The 21,706-nt window shown below is 42.5% G+C and overlaps 1 protein-coding gene across 2 annotated transcripts in view; it reads right to left on the bottom strand.

Moving 5' to 3' along the window:
• The window catches only part of GUCY1B1 (guanylate cyclase 1 soluble subunit beta 1), a 51,032-nt gene that overhangs the window by 5,121 nt on the left and 24,205 nt on the right, over nucleotides 1-21,706 (bottom strand). For both annotated transcript variants that reach the window (XM_036852943.1, XM_036852945.1), the window contains 6 exons: nucleotides 14,191-14,388; nucleotides 11,029-11,259; nucleotides 9,642-9,758; nucleotides 8,544-8,677; nucleotides 3,701-3,898; nucleotides 308-545 (listed from right to left, as the gene is read on the bottom strand). In XM_036852943.1, coding sequence (XP_036708838.1) covers nucleotides 308-545; nucleotides 3,701-3,898; nucleotides 8,544-8,677; nucleotides 9,642-9,758; nucleotides 11,029-11,259; nucleotides 14,191-14,388 — 1,116 coding nt within the window. The remainder of the gene's footprint in view (nucleotides 1-307; nucleotides 546-3,700; nucleotides 3,899-8,543; nucleotides 8,678-9,641; nucleotides 9,759-11,028; nucleotides 11,260-14,190; nucleotides 14,389-21,706) is intronic.

Here is a 21,706-nt window from a genome sequence, read left to right as displayed (position 1 = left end):
AAAAATGTCGCTTGCAGACCACTGACACGAATGCCATGTTTATATTACGTGTGATAAACCACCTGCACGGATTTAACATTTTAACTAGGGAATCGTCCGTTCCATTCATCTGGGTTACAAGGAAGAGAATGTTTTAGAACGCGAGGTAATTATTTAAGAAAATGGTAAATAACGAATGCACGAGACCTGCCCGTACCAAGGCTGCAGGGCTACAGTCAGGGAATGGTGACCGCAGTGCCTCTGGAAGCCACGGCTTGAAAATTCAGAATCATGAATGGCACCGCATTAGGACAGGACCTGGACTTGCCTTATAAACAAACGGATTTTTCCGGGAGTCTGTCAGCGTGTCGAATCTGGTGTAGAGGTCGTTGAGGAGGTTGACAATCTTCATGGCGCCTTCCCCAGACGCATGCTTGCTGCAGAAGGCATTGAAGCCCACGATGCCGCTGAAGAGGATGGTCACGTTGTCGTACCTCTTCGCGGGCACCGGACGCTTGTGCCTCAGCTCGTTGGCCACGGACGGAGGAAGGACAGAGTACAGCAACCTGTCCAGAGGGGTGAGGATAAAGCCACAGTGAGAGATGCTGAGAGCAGTGTCCGTGCCTCTACGGCCCGCCTCATAGACTTCAGTGCCGTGTGCACTGTGCAGGCTTGGGTTCTGACCGGACACCCGCTATCAGCCATCTTTATAAGTCAAGTCGAGAAAATATAAATAATTGGTTTGTTTTAATCCCATAGAACATCCCCAAATCCAAACCAATTCAAAGCAAATCAAAATAAGCCAAACAAAACAAACAGACAAAACAGTGGACTGACACCGGGAAGTCGAAGTTGTCTTGCGTGGGCTTGCGTGTTAATGCTCCTGCTGTGACAGTCACAGGATGAAAGAAGCCATTCAAGCACTTAGCACTGTACGGATCCCACAAAACCAGGGGCACGTTCACCTCTCAGGGATAAGCCATCTGCCTCAACGCTTGCCATCTGACGCGAAAAGCAGATTTCCCCAACAAGGACCTACTGTACAGCACAGGGAACGCTACTCAATATCCTGTAAAAACCTACAACAGAAAAGGATCTGAAAAATAATATGTATATATGTATATATAACTGATTCACTTTGCTGTGCACCTGAAACTAACACGTTATAAATCAACTATACTTCAATGAAAGGAAGGAAGGAAGAAAGGGAAAGGAAAGGAAAGAAGAAAGAAAGAAAGGGCAGATGTTTCTGTTTCATTCCTGCCTCACTCCTTCATGGAAGAAACGGACAAAGCAGGTAGAAACTGGTCTAGACAAGAAAAGATCTTATTTCCATTGACAGTCCTGAGACCACGCTGATGGGACCAGGGACCCTGGGGAGCGGGGAGAGTGGCGAGCACACGGGAGGGGTGAGAGCTGAGCAGAGAAGCAGAAGCAAGCGGACCTGCGGTTCCTTGACGTGATGGCGCACAGGAGCAAACACCACCTCCGAGCCTCTTTCTCCCCTAGGCCAGATGGCACCGGTGCTAAGCTTAAGGTGCAAAATGGAGCTGAGGTCTCATTTTTTCGCTACCTTTAGTGGAATGTATTCAGTGTTTCACTTTTCACTTTCAAACAGAGAACATTTTATACAATATTTTAAAGCTATATTTGAATATTAAATGTGACCAGTACAACTACTTCATTTCAACAAAAATTCATAGTAAATGTTTACAATTAAATCACCTTGAAAAGCAAATATCAACGAAGATGGAAACCTTGGTGGTTTTCTAATATAACAGCCAGAGCAGGATCTGAGTAACTCAGACTTACAAATCCAGGTGACTGTGAGCCTTGGTCCTAAGTACAATCTCATAAGCTCCATAAAATGTGTTATTTTTCATGGTGGAAGCTGTACCACACACTGATAAATACACATTTTGAGTTGTTTCTCGAGCAGCAGGAGGAATTTGAGTGGCCCACCTCATCCCACATACTTTTGGAAATTTGCCAAATACCTGGAACGCTTACGGGGTTCCCTTCAGGTCCATGAGGAAAGTAAAGTGGTGTCGAAGAAAATACAGTTTTCAGCTTCATTATACAAAGTAGGAGAAGTGCAGGAGGAAGAAGCTAGGGATGAAGACAGACATTTACGTGGATTCTCTATCCATCTAAGCTGCCAATAAACAGTTAATTGATGTGTTTACCTGTGGGCACAGCAACCATCCACAGGCAACACACACACACCAGTGCAAGGACAGGACAGGAAGTGGTGCTGTTACCAACCCTATGGTGTCAAGTAGAGTGACACAGTTCTCACACGAAGGAACATCAGGTCAATTCTCCAAGATAGCTTCCTATCATACAAACGTTAAAAATGAACACGCAAGACCCCCGGTAAAATTCTCTTACGAAAGTCAGTGATTTCATGCTTTTAATTAATATACTCAAGCAAGGCCAAGCAGTACGCACGATGTGTATTTGTTTACATGAATTACTTGAAAACGAAATATTATCTTAAATGTTACTTGCCCAATAGTTCATAATTTAATCCATCATTCGTAGAAAAATAATAGTTCTGTGTTTTGATAGCTTTGTTCATGTATCAAATTACAGATGCAATTGTTGTCATCACATAAGACACTACAGTCTGTCAGACTCACACCTGTCAAACCCAAAAATAATTTGGAGTCCAGGAACAGAACGCTTTTAAAACATAATGGCCAAATCTAAGTTCAGTGTTCAGTGTCCCCCAGCACCTGGGCAGCCCGGGCACCTAGAGGAAGCTCGGTACACCTCTTGTGTGAGGAAATGGATGAACCGGTAGTTGGACTTGAAATATGCACTTGAATTATTCTTCTAATGATTTCCAGAGACATGCTTTAGCGTATATTCTTCCAGCTTGGTTTGTAAAATTACTATTAGGACTGATTGATTTCTGTGTGCGTAACTTCTATTTAAGTGATGTGTTAGAGTTTACCTAGGACTCCAGACCTACGGCGGGTCCCACGCCTCGGAGTCTTGTTATAGGGAAGAAACTTTGTGTTCTATTACAAGCTAATCACTAACGGGGTGTTGCTTATCAAACTAAATTGTACACAATGGCCCATCTCTGGGAACCCTGCTCCCCAGGTCATGAGCCTCAAGCTGAATACCTTTGTTTAGCTCCCAGGAAACAGCCTGACCAGGCTCACCAGGGAGCGGCCGCAGGAAGGAAGACATTCACACCTCCCAGCCGCAGACGCTGCCGGGAACCAGGAAGAGCTTAGCTTTAGCCCCGCCCCTTTGGCTGGCCCCGTCCCTTTGGCTTTAGCCCCGCCCCTTTGGCTGGCCCACCCCTTTGGCTTTAGCCCCGCCCCTTTGGCTGGCCCCACCCCTTTGGCTGGTCCCGCCCCTTTGGCTTTAGCCCCGCCCCTTTGGATGGTCCCGCCCCTTTGGCTTTAGTCCCGCCCCTTTGGCTGGTCCCGCCCCTTTTGGTATAAAAGGAGCCCGAATTCTAACTCAGCCCAGATGGTCGTTCGGGACACGATCCCGCCATCTTCTGGGTCTGCCGTCTTTCCGACTACAATCACTATTCCTTGCCCCAGCAACTTGTGTCTGGATTTACTGCCCTGCCGCGCAGCGAGCAGTACCAGCTCGGGCCCGGTCACAGCCCGACGGTCAGTCTTAACTACGGCAGAGCCGCCGGCTACCACGAAGGCCAGCCCCGCCCGCCCTCTTCAAGCACAGGGCACGTGCTTACGTGTCTGTCTTCTTCTTTTCATCTTCCAGGGCGCGCAATGTGAGCTGCAGCCTGTCCGTGAGGATCTCCAGCTCCTGGGTCAGCTTGTACTCCTCTCGGAACTGCTCCCCCAGCAGCACGAGGTCCCGCGTGGCATCGTGCAGCGGGATGTCGCTCAGGTACAGCCCGCGCCGGGTCAGGTCGTCCAGGTTCATGACACTGTCACAGGGAGAAGGAGGCACTGTCAGTCCCCAGGGTCCCCATGGCAACACCGCCCTGGCTCCTGTCCAGGAGTCTAATCCCGCCGCCTGCCATTCAGCAGGTCAGGCGTAAGAAAATCTGGAGAAACGCGAGAGGAATGTGCTTCATTCTTCTCAATATTTAAACATCTATCAAAGAGCAGTGAACTTGACATGCAGTTTTGCCAAATGGCACTTTCTAACGCCATCAGCCTAAATTAAAAGATAATGTGAAAAACCGCCCTACAAAACCCGCTCGGGTTTTTAACACAAGCCTGTTACTTATTATTGCCACAGTTTTTCCTCATTATGAAGAGATGAAGAAAAAGTTATCTTTACTCTCTTTAACAAGGATAACAGTGTTTCTTCTGAGAAGCTAGTTCACTGTTGCCTTAGGGGTTTTTTGACGTAACTAGGTGTCTTCTCTTTCACACACAATGATGAAAGGTTTACAACCTGATCTATGACCCATCTTCAACATGACTTTTCCGTACTCATGACTTTCTAACATGCACTTTCTATTCCACTCTTATTTCTGGCTCTAATTTCTTCTACTACTCTTATTTTCTTTGACTAATTTTCTCATTTATTTGAAACAGTATTTGTTCTTGCTGAATTTGATGCATCTTTGTAACTTAAGTCATTCTTAGAACAACATAATATTTATTGATTCGGTGAAGATCTGTTAAGTAAAAAGTTGACTTTTAAAAAAATTTAGTATTTGGTTAAAATGTCTGAAGGTTACATTCTTGGTTTGAATTCTTTAAATGCAAAGTAATTATTTCCAGTCGTTCATAATAATAATTTCTCTAAAATGACATAACTGTGTTGTGACTTTACTAAAGAAATTGGGATTAATAAAATGTCTCCCTGCAATATATTCTCAGCAGAAATGTCCATAAATCAAAGCAAAAATTAGCATGTTAATAAAGAAAAATAAAATGATCAAACAGTTTACTATTGACACACACCCTTCAGGAAAGAGGCCAGATCATCCACCAAATGGTTTACAAGACCTGCCAGTGAGCAGAGGAAAAATGACTGGAACTGTAAAATGAAAGTGAAGGGTTAAAATGCTCATATTGAGTGAGAAAACTTCATCAAATTGTGTCTCACTGTTCTCAAAACTTATTATTATTCTAATGAGCTATTAACTTTTTTTCCCCATTTTTTTCTTAACATCTTTATTGGAGTATAATTGCTTTACAATGTTGTGTTAGTTTCTGCTATATAACAAAGTGAATCAGCTGTACGTATACATATATCCCCATATCTTCTCCCTCTTGAGTCTCCCTCCCACCCTCCCTATCCCACCCCTCTAGGTGGTCACAAAGCACCGAGCTGATCTCCCTGTGCTATGCGGCTGCTTCCCACTAGCTATCTATTTTACATTTGGTAGTGTATATATGTCCATGCCACTCTCTCACTTCGTCCCAGCTTACCCTTCCCCCTCCCCGTGTCCTCAACTCCATTCTCTACGTCTGCTTCTTTATTCCTGTCCTGCCCCTAGGTTCTTCAGAACTATTTGTTTTTTTTTTTTTTAGATTCCATATATATGTGTTAGCATACGGTATTCGTTTTTCTCTTTCTGACTTACTTCACTCTGTATGACAGACTCTAAGTCCATCCACCTCACTACAAATAACTCAATTTCGTTTCTTTTTATGGCTGAGTAATAGTCCATTGTATATATGTGCCACATCTTCTTTATCCATTTGTCTGTCGATGGACACTTAGGTTGCTTCCATGTCCTGGCTATTGTAAATAGAGCTGCAATGAACATTGTGGTACATGACTCTTTTTGAATTATGGTTTTCTCAGGGTATATGCCCAGTAGTGGGATTGCTGGGTCATATGGTAGTTCTATTTTTAGTTTTTTAAGGAACCTCCATACTGTTCTCCATAGTGGCTGTACCAATTTACATTTCCACCAACAGTGTAGGAGGGTCCCCTTTTCTCCACACCCTCTCCAGCATTTATTGTTTGTAGATTTTTTGATGATGGCCATTCTGACAGGTGTGCAGTGATACCTCATTGTAGTTTTGATTTGCATTTCTCTAATGATTAGTTATGTTGAGCATCCTTTCATGTGTTTGTTGGCGATCTGTATATCTTCTCTGGAGAAATGTCTATTTAGGTCGTCTGCCCATTTTTGGATTGGGTTGTTTTTTTGATATTGAGCTGCATGAGCTGCTTGTAAATTTCAGAGATTAATCCTTTGTCAGTTGCTTCGTTTGCAAATATTTTCTCCCATTCTGAGGGTTGTCTTTTCATCTTGTTTATGGTTTCCTTTGCTGTGCAAAAGCTTTTAAGTTTCATTAGGTCCCATTTGTTTATTTTTGTCTCCATTTCCATTTCTCTAGGATCAAAAAGGATCTTGCTGTGATGTATGTCATAGAGTGTTCTGCCTATGTTTTCCTCTAAGAGTTTTATAGTGTCTGATCCTACATTTAGGTCTCTAATCCATTTGGAGTTTGTGTATGGTGTTATGGAGTGTTCTAATTTCGTTTACATGTAGCTGTCCAGTTTTCCCAGCACCACTTATTGAAGGGGCTGTCTTTTCTCCATTGTATATTCTTGCCTCCTTTATCAAAGATAAGGTGACCATAGGTGCATGGGTTTATCTCTGGGCTTTCTATCTTGTTCCATTGATCTATATTTCTGTTTTGTGCCAGTAACTTTTTTCCTCTTGGGGTTATTTATTTTGTAAGTAAAACTGCTTTCAGTTGATCTCATTTCGTGTGAGTACTGGTTTCTCTGTACACATGAGCAGGTCCCATATGACAGTCGGTGAGTGTGTCACTATGTAGCCAATTTCTGCATATGGTGATTAGCAAGTAGACTCCAAATTTCCTGCTTCTATTTCCAAAGAAACCCTTCTCTCCATGAATAGAAACTGTCCCTATTGAGAAGCTGTCATTCTACCGATGCTCAACTTGGAAAGAGGCAGAAGGAAGAACACTTATTTATAGCAGTTGAAGATACAGTTAGATCAATGGAGGTTATTAACAAAAAATATAGAGTTTATATTTCCTAATTTTGTCTCTTTTATTTTCATAATATATACTCTCAGGGGGAAAACCCATCATTAGTCTTATATAGTCTTTAATACCATATTAATAATTTTCAAGGAAGGTGTTACAAAATTCATTCGATTTTTCAGAAACTTTAAGACAATATCTTTAAATGAAAAGTGATCAATTGGACTTTAAACTAAATTTTTAATCAATAGCCCACCAAAACATCCTTTCTTGAGTGTTACTAAATAATGTGCATACATTTTGTCTGCACAAAGTTATAAATACACAAAATATCACCTAACAAGCTCTATAGTTACCTATGTCTACTGCTCTAAAGTAAATTTAGATATATGTTTCTTATTCTAAATTCCCATGCATCTTTTAGTAGAATGCTTGTCACATTTTGAAAATACCAACCTACAGTTTTACCTCCCTCTAATGTTTATTATATTTATTTTTTTAATTAATTAATTAATTAATTTGTTTTTGGCTGCGTTGGGTCTTTGTTGCGGTGCGTGGGCTTTCTCTAGTTGTGGTGAGCGGGGGCTGATCTTCGTTGTGGTGTGTGGTCTTCTCATTGTGGTGGTTTCTCTTGTTGTGGAGCACGGGCTCTAGGCACGTGGGCTTCAGTAGTTGTGGCATGTGGGCTCAGTAGTTGTGGCTCATGGGCTTAGCCGCTCTGTGGCATGTGAGATCTTCCCGGACCAGGGCTGAAACCCGTGTCCCCTGCATTGGCAGGCGGATTCTTATCCACTGCGCCACCAGGGAAGTCCCAATGTTTATTATAAATAACATTATTTACATAAGTGTCAACTTAAAACTATATTTTGAGGGCTTCCCTGGTGGCGCAGTGGTTGAGAATCTGCCTGCCAATGCAGAGAATACGGGTTCGAGCCCTGGTCTGGGAAGATCCCACATGCCGCGGAGCAACTGGGCCCGTGAGCCACAATTACCGAGCCTGCGCGTCTGGAGCCTGTGCTCCGCGACAAGAGAGGCCGCGATAGTGAGAGGCCCGCGCACCGCGATGAAGGGTGGCCCCCGCTCGCCGCAACTAGAGAAAGCCCTCGCACAGAAACAAAGACCCAACACAGCCATAAAAATAAATAAATAAATAAAACCCAAAAGTTAAAAACAAAAAACAAAAAAACAAAACTATATTTTGAATAGTGTATCTCAGTTAAAGTAGCGAAATAGTTTTAATATAAAATAGCTTACATCCAGAAATTAGAAAAGTAATTTCTTGGTGCCAAATATAACCATGTATTTCCATCGCATTACATGCTTATAGGTTTGCTTATGGACATGATGCATCTTTAGACGGTACAAAGCTACAGAGTTACCTACCTTCAGATTAGGTATCCCCTGATCTAATGGCATAAACACTCAGCAAACTGACTAAGATATGGCAAATAAAACAGAAGACATGACTTCTTCTGAGTTTATTGCAAATGTTCAATGAAGTTATCCTTGTTATAGAGAGGCATATAAAAAGAGTTTGGAAGTCTAAGCATACTTTGTAGAAACAATTGAATAAAAGATATTGAACTCCTTCATTAGCACAAGATGGGTACTTCTATCTATTGTAATTCACCTCGCAGTGATTACCTTGGTGAGCACAGGAAAAGTATGCTGTCTGCTTCAGATAAGTAGATCATCTGGCCCTTGAGCCGTAAGCAGCTGATCTCAGTGCCCGTCAGTTCATCCTCACACTCTGATTTCTCTACATCCAACAACCCTTCCTGGAAAAGGCAAGACACAACCGTCCACTCATGCCTTTGTCTCTACCTAACGACTCAGCCGAGAAGGACACAGAGACCTCATTCCCACCAAACCGTAAGGGAGAACGTCGGCCCAGGTAGAGCAGGAGAGGCGTTTCACCAGAGTCTGCCAGGTAACAAGCAGACAGCCTTACATCACTGCAGAAAAGCCAACTGACCGTTTCCTTTGAACCCAGAAAGACAGCAGCTGTGCTACTTTCACATCTTTATGGAAAGCTTCAGTGAGTCTTATTTCTGATTTTCCACCATGGCCACAGCACGTAATCCCAGGCTCTAGCAAAGACCAGACCCAGTGTCCCCATGCCCACCTCTACATGCACAGAGCTGGAAGCAGCTGGTTCCAAATACAGGAAGCAGGTGTGGGGAAGACCTCTGTAGGTGGAGGGCGGAAAGGAGGATGAGCTTTGTCCTCTGGAACACTTTGCCTACATCAGCCCCAAGAACAGAAACTACGAGATCTGGGTACCACCTAAACTATCAACTGAATGAAAATGTTATCATTTGTATTTCCCCACAAAAATGGCCTGAAGAATAACAGACAATTTAGGGAACAACAAACCAGCGGCTTTGGGTAAAGTTTAAAACATCTTTATTAGTTCCCCAGATTTCTAAAATAGGAGTCTGTAGCTGTATATTGAGTAAAAGCTGTTGGTCTCATTCTGTGCACCCGCGCAGCCTGGGCAAGGCCTTCTCCAAACTCTCGCTCGTTTATTCTAACCAGAGGAGAGGGTCCCACTGCCCTACAGGCAACCCCCAAATCAGCACCGTTGCCTTTGAAATAGGACCCCCTTCGGGCTCTGGTTTTGCTCTCTCTACACCTTCTGCATCTCACAGAATGTTTTTGCAGCTAATTATCCCTGTGGAACACTTCTAATCTGTAACAGACCTTACTTCCTCACATTTACTGAAATAATATCTCAATTACCTTGCTTCTCAATACGAAGACCGTATTGATGTGGGAGAGGATCCCATGGAAACTGATGTCAATATGAGGACGGACCAGGGAGAAGACAGACAGGAGGTTGCAGGTCCCAGGCTGGAGCTAAAATGCAGATGAAAAGAAAAGGATACTTAGTCAATAATTCTTATGATTTGAGAGTAGTTATTAGATTAGACCAGCTCAACAGCACTTAAACATAGAAAAGCATAATCATTTTGTAGGAAAGTGACCTCAACTGTGGACTCACGTCATCATCTAAGCAGCTCGGCAACTAAATGAACATCCAGCAGTCGCCTGAACGTGAAACCTAACATGGAATCGGGGGACTCATATTCAAATATAAGCTAATCTAAACAAGAGAAGAATTTTGGAAGAAAAAAGAATGGAACTTAGCTTTTAAGTTGTAGCATGAGGTGTTAGATGTCCATGGCCTAAAATGAAATTTAAATCGCAAAACCACCCACGCCACTCACAGTTTATCAGGAGACGGCTAATTAATAGTAAAAGGGAAGTGAGTGACTGCTTACACTAGGTGATCTTCGTCCACCCTCCAGCCTCACAGCATAACAAGGGGAAAGCAGGCCAAGAGGGACGCGACACAGTCAAGGTCATCGATGGCGGAGAGGCAGAGACAGCGTAACCGCCCAGTCCGCACATCGTTCTGCTGCCAGACTTACGGGTTCACGCCAGATCCCGTGTGAGTTCATCCCGAATTAAGTGTCCTTAATTACAAGCAAAAAGTATCTCTAGACACATGTCATGTGCAATTCCAAAAGTCAGAAAAGGAGAGAAAAGAAAAAGTAGGAAGAGAGGACTTGACAATGGGTCTGAATAAGAAGAAGATAATATAATAACAATAATAATAATGCAAGTCAAACGTACATTCCTGGCATCACCCAACTGCTGTCCTTTGATGCTTTTTCTACTAAACCCCACGGTAACCTCTATCGCTTTCCTCTTTGGTGTATTTTAAATTCCTTTCTTTTCCCTGCAAATGTCACTGCTTGATTTTGAAAGTTATTTTCAGACAGCAGATATTCAGTGACTATTTGCTCCATGTTGAATAAATTAAGTGAAAACTGATTGTTACTGGAAAGTTACTCACTTCCTCATTAAAACAAGTACACTATTCCCACAGAATTCTCCCACTGCCCTTGTGATTAAAACAGAAAAAAATAAGTAGCTGTCCTAGGCAAAGCTGCAGTATGCTCAAACGTACTTAGTTTACAGCTACAGAACTTCTGTGATGTACAGTGTGTTCCACGTTACCTGATACATAAGCAACGGGTTAAAGGTATGAATGGTCACCTGTAACAACAGTGTCTTTGTGGCCTTTTGTCTCAGGCCCCAAGAGAGTGTGATGTACTTTTACCTGGGGAAGGACTCTGTAGATGGCATTGCCACACTGAGTGACCACGAGATCCCGGTTGAATATGATGTGAAAGGGAAAAGCTTTGCAGAAGGTATACGGGCTGATGCGTGATTCCTGGGTACCATTTTCTTCAAATCTGTCAAGATCTTCATAAAAATCCTCTTCCTTTGACTCTTTTTCTTCAATCAAAAATTGAGTATGATCACATTCTTCGTTTCTTTGCTGAATAACCTGGATGCCAAAAGGGGAAATGGTGTTCATTGTCTGCATTTAGTTACAAAACCTAAATACCTAAGAAACTGGTGATGAGAACTGCATTTAGCAGGTTAATTTTAAAAATTTAATATATGCAAACACTATACACGCCTAATATAGAAAACTATTTCTGGACATTGATCTATGAAATTTGAAGACTGAATAAGTAAATTCACAGAAAGATAGCAAATCTGGAACGAGTCCCCTGGTGGTCCATGCAGCCTCTTTGGTAGAAGTTGGGGGAAAGCACCCCCTTGCCCTGGTGGGCTCAGCACCCCTCAGCCAGGCACACGTACAGTAGACGCCCTACACATCATACAGAGTGGTATGTTCAATATGATCAAAAATGACATGCACAAACAGGGAAATGAAATGACAGAAATACATATTTAAAAATATATGCCACGTCATTTTTTTATCCATCAATTGGCAGGTATATAAAATTACAGTACCAAATGAGGTAGGATACAGAAGAAGAGTCATTTCACATGCCACTAATGGGGGTATTTTGACTAACCTTTCTGAAGAATAGATCGACAAAAAGCATAAAAATCCCCCCTCCCCAAATTACCTTTTTTGATTTAATTCCAAATCTAGGACTTGATTCTATGGGAGTAATCATGATCATGAGCGAAGCTCTCTAATTTAAAGAATAACTACATTTCTAAATGTTATTCACAGGCAAATAAATGATTAAGCTTTAAAAAAGATTTTTCCTTTAGAGTTTAAGAAACTGCAACCAACATATCCTCTTATAAAGGGAAAAAACCGTATCTCAAATTGCAGCCAGATCAAAATGGGAAACAGTTGAATGAGTATTTCTTCAGTTGCAGCTAAATGAAGGCAAAACATTGCTCTTTTTCACTTTTTTCCTTAGTTCACTGCAGCAAACTCTGACGCTTAAGAACAAATCTCAATTAATATGGACGCTATTGTATATGTTTTCCCAAATGTAGTTTCATGGTGAAATCAGGATATTACTACTAAAACTGTCACACTAATCTACTACACTGCTGAAAGATTAGTATTCTTATTTATGATTGGAAAATTCTGCCCCATGAAGAGTGATTTCCCTAAAGTCTCATAAACAAAACAAAACAATCTTAAAATTTTGATGTTTTGCTGTGTTTCCATTTCAGCTAGAAGAACTGAATTATATGGAACCTAAATTTACTAATGAATTTCTCAATTATACCCTTTTGCTTTGGTTAAATCAGCGAAATGAACAGCTTTTCTGATCATATTTTTACCCTCTCCTTCGTATATCACCTTCATGACATGGTCTAATATTCCTGAAGTAGTTAAGTTGTCTGGTAGCTCTGGACCTATTAAACTTAGGGATTCAACATAAGAATACCTCAGGAAATTAAAACAGTGCCTTTGAAAAACATTAAATATACCAAATATAATTACCAAATGCAAATATTTCAGACATCTATATTGTCTGGAGTACTTGAATAAATGAAGGTCACAAGACAACCCACATTGTATAAGTGGGATGTATAAAGTGAACCCCATAATTATACAGAGTGCTACTGCTGTCAACCTCCCATACCAAAGGCTCTAATAACCATGGCAACAGCAGTTTCCAAGGGTGCCCCAGTTTATGTTGCTTTCCTAAAGTTTCTATGCCCTTACTTCTTGCTCAGCTTGGCTACGTAACGAACAAACCAAGAGCAGACCCAGTGTTTACAACCCCCTTGATACAGGCTCATGTACTATAAGTGAAGTGTTAGTTTGGTGTCAGGATCCAAAGTTGGAAATGAAAGGCATATACAATTTTAACTGAATTCCAGTGAGATTCCTAATCACGGGTGAATTTCAATCCTTGACCCAAGTGTTTAATTTTTAAATGTCTCTGGATTTGATAATGTTACGTTACCCATACTCCCACTTTCTAGTTGTAGAAACACTAAGGATGCACCTGGAGATCATGTAAAAAATGACACCAACTCAAAGAAAAAACACCCGTGAAATCTAATGTGACATTACTAGATTAAATATACGGCATACTTTTCTAAATTAATCAATTTAAATGTTACAATTTCTATTTGTGTAATACTGTACTTAAGGTTTGGGCTTCCCACACATGTTAGAATGTAACTATAGATCTAAGAAAGCACTGCCTATTAGATTTTCCGTAAAGAAAGAAAACTGAAATAGGGTACCCTCTGCCCACGTTTCTCAAACCTAGGGCCACTGAAAACTGTCTCTGGGGGCTGAATACGCTGAACACAGAAAACACAGCTCCCTGGGAGTGACCCTCTGGATCAGAAATAAGGAAAAATGATGGTTCCCTTTATTGCACAGCTATTGTACCAATACCTTGAATTTATCACTCAAAACTGACAGTGTGAATTATCAATAGCAACACATTTTTTAAAGTCTGAGACCGGCTTCTTTTACCAGTTGATCTAATTAAAAAAAAAAAAAAAAAAAAGCAAAAGTTTTAGCCTACAAAAATGAAATATTCAAACCACATTTCAGGGACAGACCAAAAAATCCACACACACAAAAAAACCCCCAGTAAAATAATACTTCATTCCGTATTATTTTAGAATGTGTCCACGTGACAGGGTTTTTTGTATCCTCAAGGCCACAGCTCAGCCAGACACAGATCCTCCTGCTTCCCAGCTAGTGGGAGCTCACAGGAAATGCAAATTAAATTTCCCGTTGCCTTGAGCAATATATATAATTAGAAAGAAAAATCTGCTCCCACGAGGAAAAACTACCCTGTATATGCATTCCAAGCCAAATATAGAAGACTGCCCGTGTTGCCACTGTTTCGGCTGGTATCTGCCTCTGCCGAGCGCCACCAGCAGCGCTGACCAGGGGCACGTTCAGAGCACCTTTCTAACACCCCGCATGCCATCTGTGCCCAGAAGAGCCCCGGTTACTGACCATTACCTTCATGTCTATCTCAGTGTCGTGTATCTGCTGGGCTACCGTTTTTATGATCCCGATGACAATGTCCTGCAGGCCTTCCCTCTCCGAGTAGTAGTGCAGGATGAGTCCTTTGCCCTTCTCGGCATCGGTGCACCTGAAGGAAGGCGCCCGCATTCCCGGGTAGATGGTCGCAAGGTGGTCGTGCAGAGCATCGAGGTTCTGCAGGAAGAGGACAGAGGGATGAGCAAGTCCTGCTCCCACGTGGCAGCAGCCCTCGGACAGGAGGCTGAGGAAGCAGGCTCGGGTCCGAGCTCGGGGCCACTGGCCACGCCAGCGTGCACAGGGCACATCCTCCCCTGCGGCACCCGCACATCGGCAAGGCAGGAACCACGGGGAACCGGGAACTAAGGCGATGAAATTAAGAAGAACATCTGTGTGAATGGATAAAGAAGATGTGGTGTACACACACACACACACACACACACACACACACACATATATATAAAATGGAATACTACTCTGACATAAAAAAGCATGAAATAATGCCATGTGCAGTAACATGGATGGACCCAGAGATGATCACACAAAGTGAAGTACGTCAAAGACAAATAACATATGACATCACTTACACGTGGAATTTAAAATATGACACAAAAGAACACATCTACGGAAGAGAAACAGGCTTACAGACATAAAGAACAGACTTGTGGCTGCCAAGGCGGGGCGGGGGGGATGCACCGGGAGTTTGGGGTCAGCAGCTGCAAACCACTGCGTATAGGACAGATAAACCACAAGGTCCTACCATGCAGCACAGGGAACTGTATTCAATACCCTGTGATAAGCCATAGTGGAAAAGAACATGAGGAGTTCCCTGGTGGCGCAGTGGTTAAGAATCCGCCTGCCACTGCAGGGGACACGGGTTGGAGCCCTGGTCCGGGAAGATCCCACATGCCATGCGCCACAACTACTGAGCCTGCGCTCTAGAGCCCGCGAGCCACAACTACTGAAGCCCTCGCGCCTAGAGCCCGTGCTCTGCAACAAGCACAACAAGAGAAGCCACCGCAATGAGAAGCCCGCACACTGCAACAAAGAGTAGCCCCAGCTCGCCGCAACTAGAGAAAAGCCCGCGCACAGCAACTAAGACCCAACACAGCCAAAAATAAATAAAATTTTAAAAAATAACTAAATAAATAATAAACCTTTGCATTAAAAAAAAGAATATGAAAAAGAATGTGTATATATATGGATAACTGAATCACTTTGCTGTTCAGCAGAAATTAACACAGCATTGTAAATCAACTATATTACCATAATTTTAAAAAAAGAAAAACATCTGTGACTGTTAACAGTGGAAACATTTTAAGGAAGGTAAACAAACAAGGGGGTGTAAAACGGAAGCCTGAAGCAGAAAAAAGAAACACAGTTATGAGCTAAGACAAAGGTATGCATATTTATAAGAGTTTGGGGCAGCTGTATACTTATGTTATGATAACCAGCATGGAACGCCCGAAGTGATCACATATTACACTTTGTTTCCACTACAATCCTAAAACTTGACTATTAATTCAAAAACGACATCAGAGTTACAAGCATATGAAAATATAAGCATACTCTTTGTGAAATAATATTTTAGTAATTAAAATCATTTTGGAAATTAAATCAGTATAATTTCATGTTCATTTATAGTCTCCAAGCAAGGTACAGACTCATAGCTAACCTGTGAAATTGAACCTTTAGAAACTGAAGCCTTGGAAAACTAATAAATTTGCAAATAAATATTTTCTGTTCTGATAGCCTTGTGATTAATTTAGAACGTACCAAATTTCCCACTTTCTTGTATTACTCTCTAATATTAAAATAAAAATAAAAGGTTTAAAGCTCACCAGAAGAAATGGTGCAAACTATACTACTGACTTGGTGCAACACGGTTTCCCAACACTTAACTCATAATGCGTGTTGTGTGTGTGTGTGTGTGTGTGTTGCACAAATATAGTAGCACACACACATAGCATAGCCTGGTACAAGAATTAAGAGCAAGGTGGCTTTAGAAGGAATAAAGACGGAGACGTAGAGAACGGACTTGAAGACACGGCGGGTATGGGGAAGCTGGGACCAAGTAAGAGAGTAGCACTGACATATGTACACTACCAAATGTAAAACAGATAGCTAGTGGGAAGCAGCCGCATAGCACAGGGAGATCAGCTCGGTGCTTTGTGACCACCTAGAGGGGTGGGATAGGGAGGGTGGGAGGGAGACGCAAGAGGGAGGGGATATGGGGACATACGTATACGTATAGCTGATTCACTTTGTTATACAGCAGAAACTAACACACCATTGTAAAGCAATTATACTCCAATAAAGATGTTTTTTAAAACACCAAATATAAAATTAATCACTTATTATTAAAAAAAAAAATCAAGCTGACTTTGGGAATTCGCTGGTGGTCCAGTGGTTAGGACTCCATGCTTTCACTGCCGAAGGCCCAGGTTAGATCGCTGGTTGGGGAACTAAGATCCCGCAAGCTGAATGGTGTGGCCAAAAAAAAAAAGAAAAATGAAAAAAAAATTCAACTATTTAAAAAATAAGTAAATAATAATAATAAAAATAATCAAGCAGACTTGGATTTAAATCATGACACTGTCATTTCATGATAATGTAGCCAACCTACCCAACCTTTCCAAGGCTTGATTTCTTCTGATAAAATGGAAATAACTAAAATGAGGTATATATAAAGCATGAGCCCACCCCAGATGTAGTAGGCAAAATAATGGTGTCCCCAAGATTCCAGACCTAGTCCCTTTGAACATGTTACCTCACATGACAAGAGAGATTTTGCAAATGGGATTAAGGTTATGGACCTTGCTTGGGAAGATTATGGTTGGGACCCAGCCTAATCCCATGAGCGACTGAGCCCTTAGGTGCCAAGAACCTTTCCTGGTTGCAGGGAGGGATGTGGGAACTGAGGAGGAAACAGGGTCTGAGGAACAGGACACCGCACGCAGGGCCTGGGGAGAGCCTGCGGCCTTACGAGCCCCCCTGACGGCCGGTAAGGAAACTGGTCCACAGCCCTACGTCTGGCCACGGGGGCTGAATTCTGCCTACACCTGAACTAGCGAGGAAACCTTCCCCACCTTCCCCATCCCCCATCCCCGTCCGCAGCCCTGCTGGCCCCCCGACAATGGTCCAGGGAGACCCCTATGGCCTCCCAACCTACGCAACTGCAGGATAATAATGTGTGTTGTTTTAAGCACTTATGGTTGTGGGCATTTGTCATGGTAGCAATAAAACAGCTAATTCACCAAATAGGAACCTGTCAATAACTGGTGATTATTGCTAAAGAGAATGGGAAACGCAAAACGGTCTCAGGATGCCCTGGGCCTCAAGGAGCACGTCTGAAAAGGAGGTGTGGGAAGGGGCCAAAACGGAAGGACGGTTCTCGTTCCAGATGTGTCAAAGAGGCCGGTTTAGAGAAACAAGGATCCAGTAAGACGTCAGGAAGGACATGGCGCGAGCGTGGTATGAGGCGGCCCGTCAGGGCCCGTGCGGCCCTGTGTCGCCACACGCTCACCCGTGCACCGCGTGTCACGCAGGCTGTGCGGTGCAGCCGGGGGCAGCGCGCGGGGCCGGCCCAGGTCTGCACCGCTCGGGCCCTGACCCTAGGCAGTGCATGGCTTAGATCACAAACCGACGTGCAGAGTGGCTCCGGGTGCCTAGGAGGGTCAGGGTCAGACTACAGGACGGGGTCCGAAGGCGCGGAGTGAAGGGGAGAGCCGACGTTCTGACTGGGACAGATGGCTCAAGCCCCCTCAACTGGGCTGACGTTCTGACTGGGGCAGATGGCTCAAGCCCCCTCAACTGGGCTGACGTTCTGACTGGGGCAGATGGCTCAAGCCCCCTCAACTGGGCTGACGTTCTGACTGGGGCAGATGGCTCAAGCCCCCTCAACTGGGCTGACGTTCTGACTGGGACAGACGGCTCAAGCCCCCTCAACTGGGCTGACGTTCTGATTGGGGTAGACGGCTCAAGCCCCCTCAACTGGGCTGATGTTCTGACTGGGGTAGACGGCTCAAGCCCCCTCAACTGGGCTGACGTTCTGACTGGGACAGATGGCTCAAGCCCCCTCAACTGGGCTGACGTTCTGACTGGGACAGACGGCTCAAGCCCCCTCAACTGGGCTGACGTTCTGACTGGGGCAGATGGCTCAAGCCCCCTCAACTGGGCTGACGTTCTGACTGGGACAGATGGCTCAAGCCCCCTCAACTGGGCTGACGTTCTGACTGGGACAGACGGCTCAAGCCCCCTCAACTGGCGAATCTGGCTTCTTTTTGAAAGGCCTTCAGGCCTAGGGCTAAAATTTGGTTTTCTGCCCCCCAGTTCCACCTGTTACAATCAAGTCAGGCCAGTTCTTGACTCAAATACCAAGTGGTCCTGATGGCTCCACAGGCTGCCGTTGCCAGGTAGAAGGAACCCAACACGGCAGATGCCAAGGACGGACAGTTCACAGAAACCTCCAGCAGCTGAAGGCCGCAGACTGCTTCACTTGCTAAGTCGCACGGAGGGTTTTGCTATGACGAGGCCTTCCCGCGGGAATCCCTTCCTGGGAAGGGAGACATGAAGGCTACTCCTCGTAACCCTGCCAGATCCCTTACACGTCCGCTGGTGCTGCAAAAATGCTGTCACAGAAAATCTGGTGAGAAAAAAGACCATCGAGAGAGTTTTATGTGTATTTCCCGCACAGTCAAAATTCAGCCTGTTGCTGCTAAGTTAAATTGCTGCTCTTGTTCCTAAAATAATTTCCTAATGTAGTCAGGCCCGGGTACTGTGTTGCGGCTCACTCTCATGAAAAAATTTTAAAATGAGTCCAACAGTAACTTGAAATATGTAGTTTATTTTTTTTTCAATTTCTCTTCTATAAAATGTTCGCATACAGTACATCTTAAGTCAATATGCCTAGATTACTTTCACACTCGTCTTGTTTTCATCTTGTGTCGTATTATATGAGCACATTTCTATACGCAGGTAAGCAGATGGCAGGAAGCAGTACCGATGGTACCATTCACTTTCTCTGCATCATTGATGCTAAAGAAAGCAAGAGATGGGCCAGGAGTCACACAGGGATAGGCACTGCTCCCTAAATGTGGGGACATTTTAATTTAAATAATTTAATTAAATAAAGCCATTTTAATTTAATATTTGCCTTAAAGGTATTATTAATACTAAAGTATTAATAATAAAATGTTGCTTAAATTTATCAATTCAAAGCAAGTGGGAAACCAAGATACATGAGGTCACATCAATCTTTTAAGTCTTTGTGGTAACCAACTCTCCAGAGACTGACTGTTTTGTCAAGTTGGCTATTAATTAGACAACACTAAAGTGCTTTCCTGGAGCATAAAAGATTTAACACCACTTAATGTAATATTGATTTTCTTTAGGTAGTATCTAACCATAAAAAGTACTCCTGGGATTTCTTTAGTTACAGCTTCCCTTACTGGGTCTTACTCTCTCTCAAACTTGAAGTGATTACCATTGCCTGTCTATTATGAGAAATGGAATTCATGATTCTATATTAAATTATTTTCAACTGAGTACATCTGTACTGCTAAAAATGTACTTTCTTCACAGACTATAATTGTTTGCAGGAACCTCAAAGGCCACAAAAAAGATACTCAAAATAGCCAAGAGAAAAACCTTGTCTGTCTACATTTTATAACACCATCTATACAAAGCTAATTATTGGTCCACATGGTTGTAGCAATATATTTTGGAAAACAAGAGTTTCAATTAAAACTGGTATTGTTTTATTTCTAAATATACCCGTGGAGGTGGCTATACAAAGAAAAGAGCTGAATGGTTAGTTACAAAGAAGTACACAAATAAGAGAAAGAAAAAAATGTAAATGCATATATTTCAGCACAAGTAGATGCCCAGGAAACAGTAAAGCAAACCTCAAACACGCTTTCACGTCATTCTCCTTAGCTTTATGACACTAGGAAACAGGAAAGGAACAGAGAGCAGGTTCATTCATCTATTTTGCCTCAAGATGCCAAAAGGTTGGTCTGAGGTTTTCATTTCATTTCTCTGAATGTTCTGATATCATTTTACTGCTTTTTCTACAAGCAAGATCAATGTACTGTTTCTCAGGAATTCTGCTACTTGTTAAGTCCTCCAGCCTTTATCATTTACAGAAGAAAAAACTAGTGCTGGCGTCCTGGGATTTAGTACACCCCACAGATTTAGGACCAAAAGAGAATTTATTAATCCTTTGAGAAATATTACTTTGAAGTTCCATATTTTTAAAGATCTTGGAATGCTTCAAAATAAATGCAAAATTTCTCTTTGTAATATGCATGGCACAAATAAGCTTATACATACTTACAGAGGCAAAGTTTCCGGGAATTAACTACCTCATTCCCCTGTTTCCAGGGCATCTAATTAAAAATTCCTAAATGATGCACATAAATGGGTATAGTAAGACCTTGCCTTGAAAGTGTTGAGAGAGAGAGAGAGAGATTTTTCAGTGTTCAAGAATCCTTATTCTAGGGAGGTCCCTGGCGGCCTGGTGGTTAGGATTCCGGGCTTTCACTGCCGTGGCCTGGGTTCAATCCGTGGTCGGGGAGCTGAGACCCCGCAAACACAGAGCCAGAGCAGCACGGCCAAAAAAAATTAACTAATTAAAAGAAAAAAAAGAATCCTTATTCTAGCGGATGGGGAGAGAGCTGTCTGTGTTACTTGAGAGCATTACTGAAGTCTAGAGCTGGAAACAATCTTAAACATCAGTCATTGCAAACCTCCCTTTTTTTAAGGAAAGACGATGAGGGACAACATTTCCTTTCTCTTTATTTGTCACACTTCTGAAAAGCAAGACCAACATCAATATTTACTTGTGAGTCATGCAATTTGAAAAGCATTTTAAGTTTTAGAAGAAAGATGTTATGTTAGAATTTGAATGTGAAAAACTGAAACAAGCAAGACGCAGATAAAGTGGAGAAGTCACCCCTACATAATGGGAAGCACCAAGTCCGGGCGTGAGTAGCATGAGTTCATAGCAAGTAAGGGTCAATGTTTAACGATACTTTTGTGCCTTTTCTACTTAAAGCTGCTCCTTGAGAAATAGCCTTCCAACCGAAAAGCTACAGGGAATCTTTTTTAAAAGGAATAATGCAAGGCCTTATTTAAAAAGAAATTGTACCAGAGTCACTAAAAATATTTAAATGGTGATATTTTTAAAACTACTTATAGTTATCATTACCATCCTCTCAAGAGAAAATTTAACTAAAAAAAAAAAGGCAAAGAGTCATAGAATTACCTGTGTAAGCTATTTCACTTATTATACTGCCTTTAAATTCACGTTTAAAAAATCTCGTTCATATACAACTTCTGACAATCAATATTTTGTAAAACTGTGAAAATATATACGAGTTATTCAAAGGAAAAGTTCTTAAAATTCTAAAATACTATCTTCCTTCAAGAGTTCTAGCGTGTCAACTTTAAAACTGCAAATGCCAACTAAGGGATGTCACTCCTCACCCGGTTC

This window comes from Balaenoptera musculus, chromosome 5 (genome assembly GCF_009873245.2).
Source record: "Balaenoptera musculus isolate JJ_BM4_2016_0621 chromosome 5, mBalMus1.pri.v3, whole genome shotgun sequence".
Lineage (NCBI taxonomy): Eukaryota > Metazoa > Chordata > Mammalia > Artiodactyla > Balaenopteridae > Balaenoptera > Balaenoptera musculus.
The sequence above is the reverse complement of the archived record's forward strand: the minus strand, read 5'-3'. Positions and strand labels throughout refer to the sequence as shown.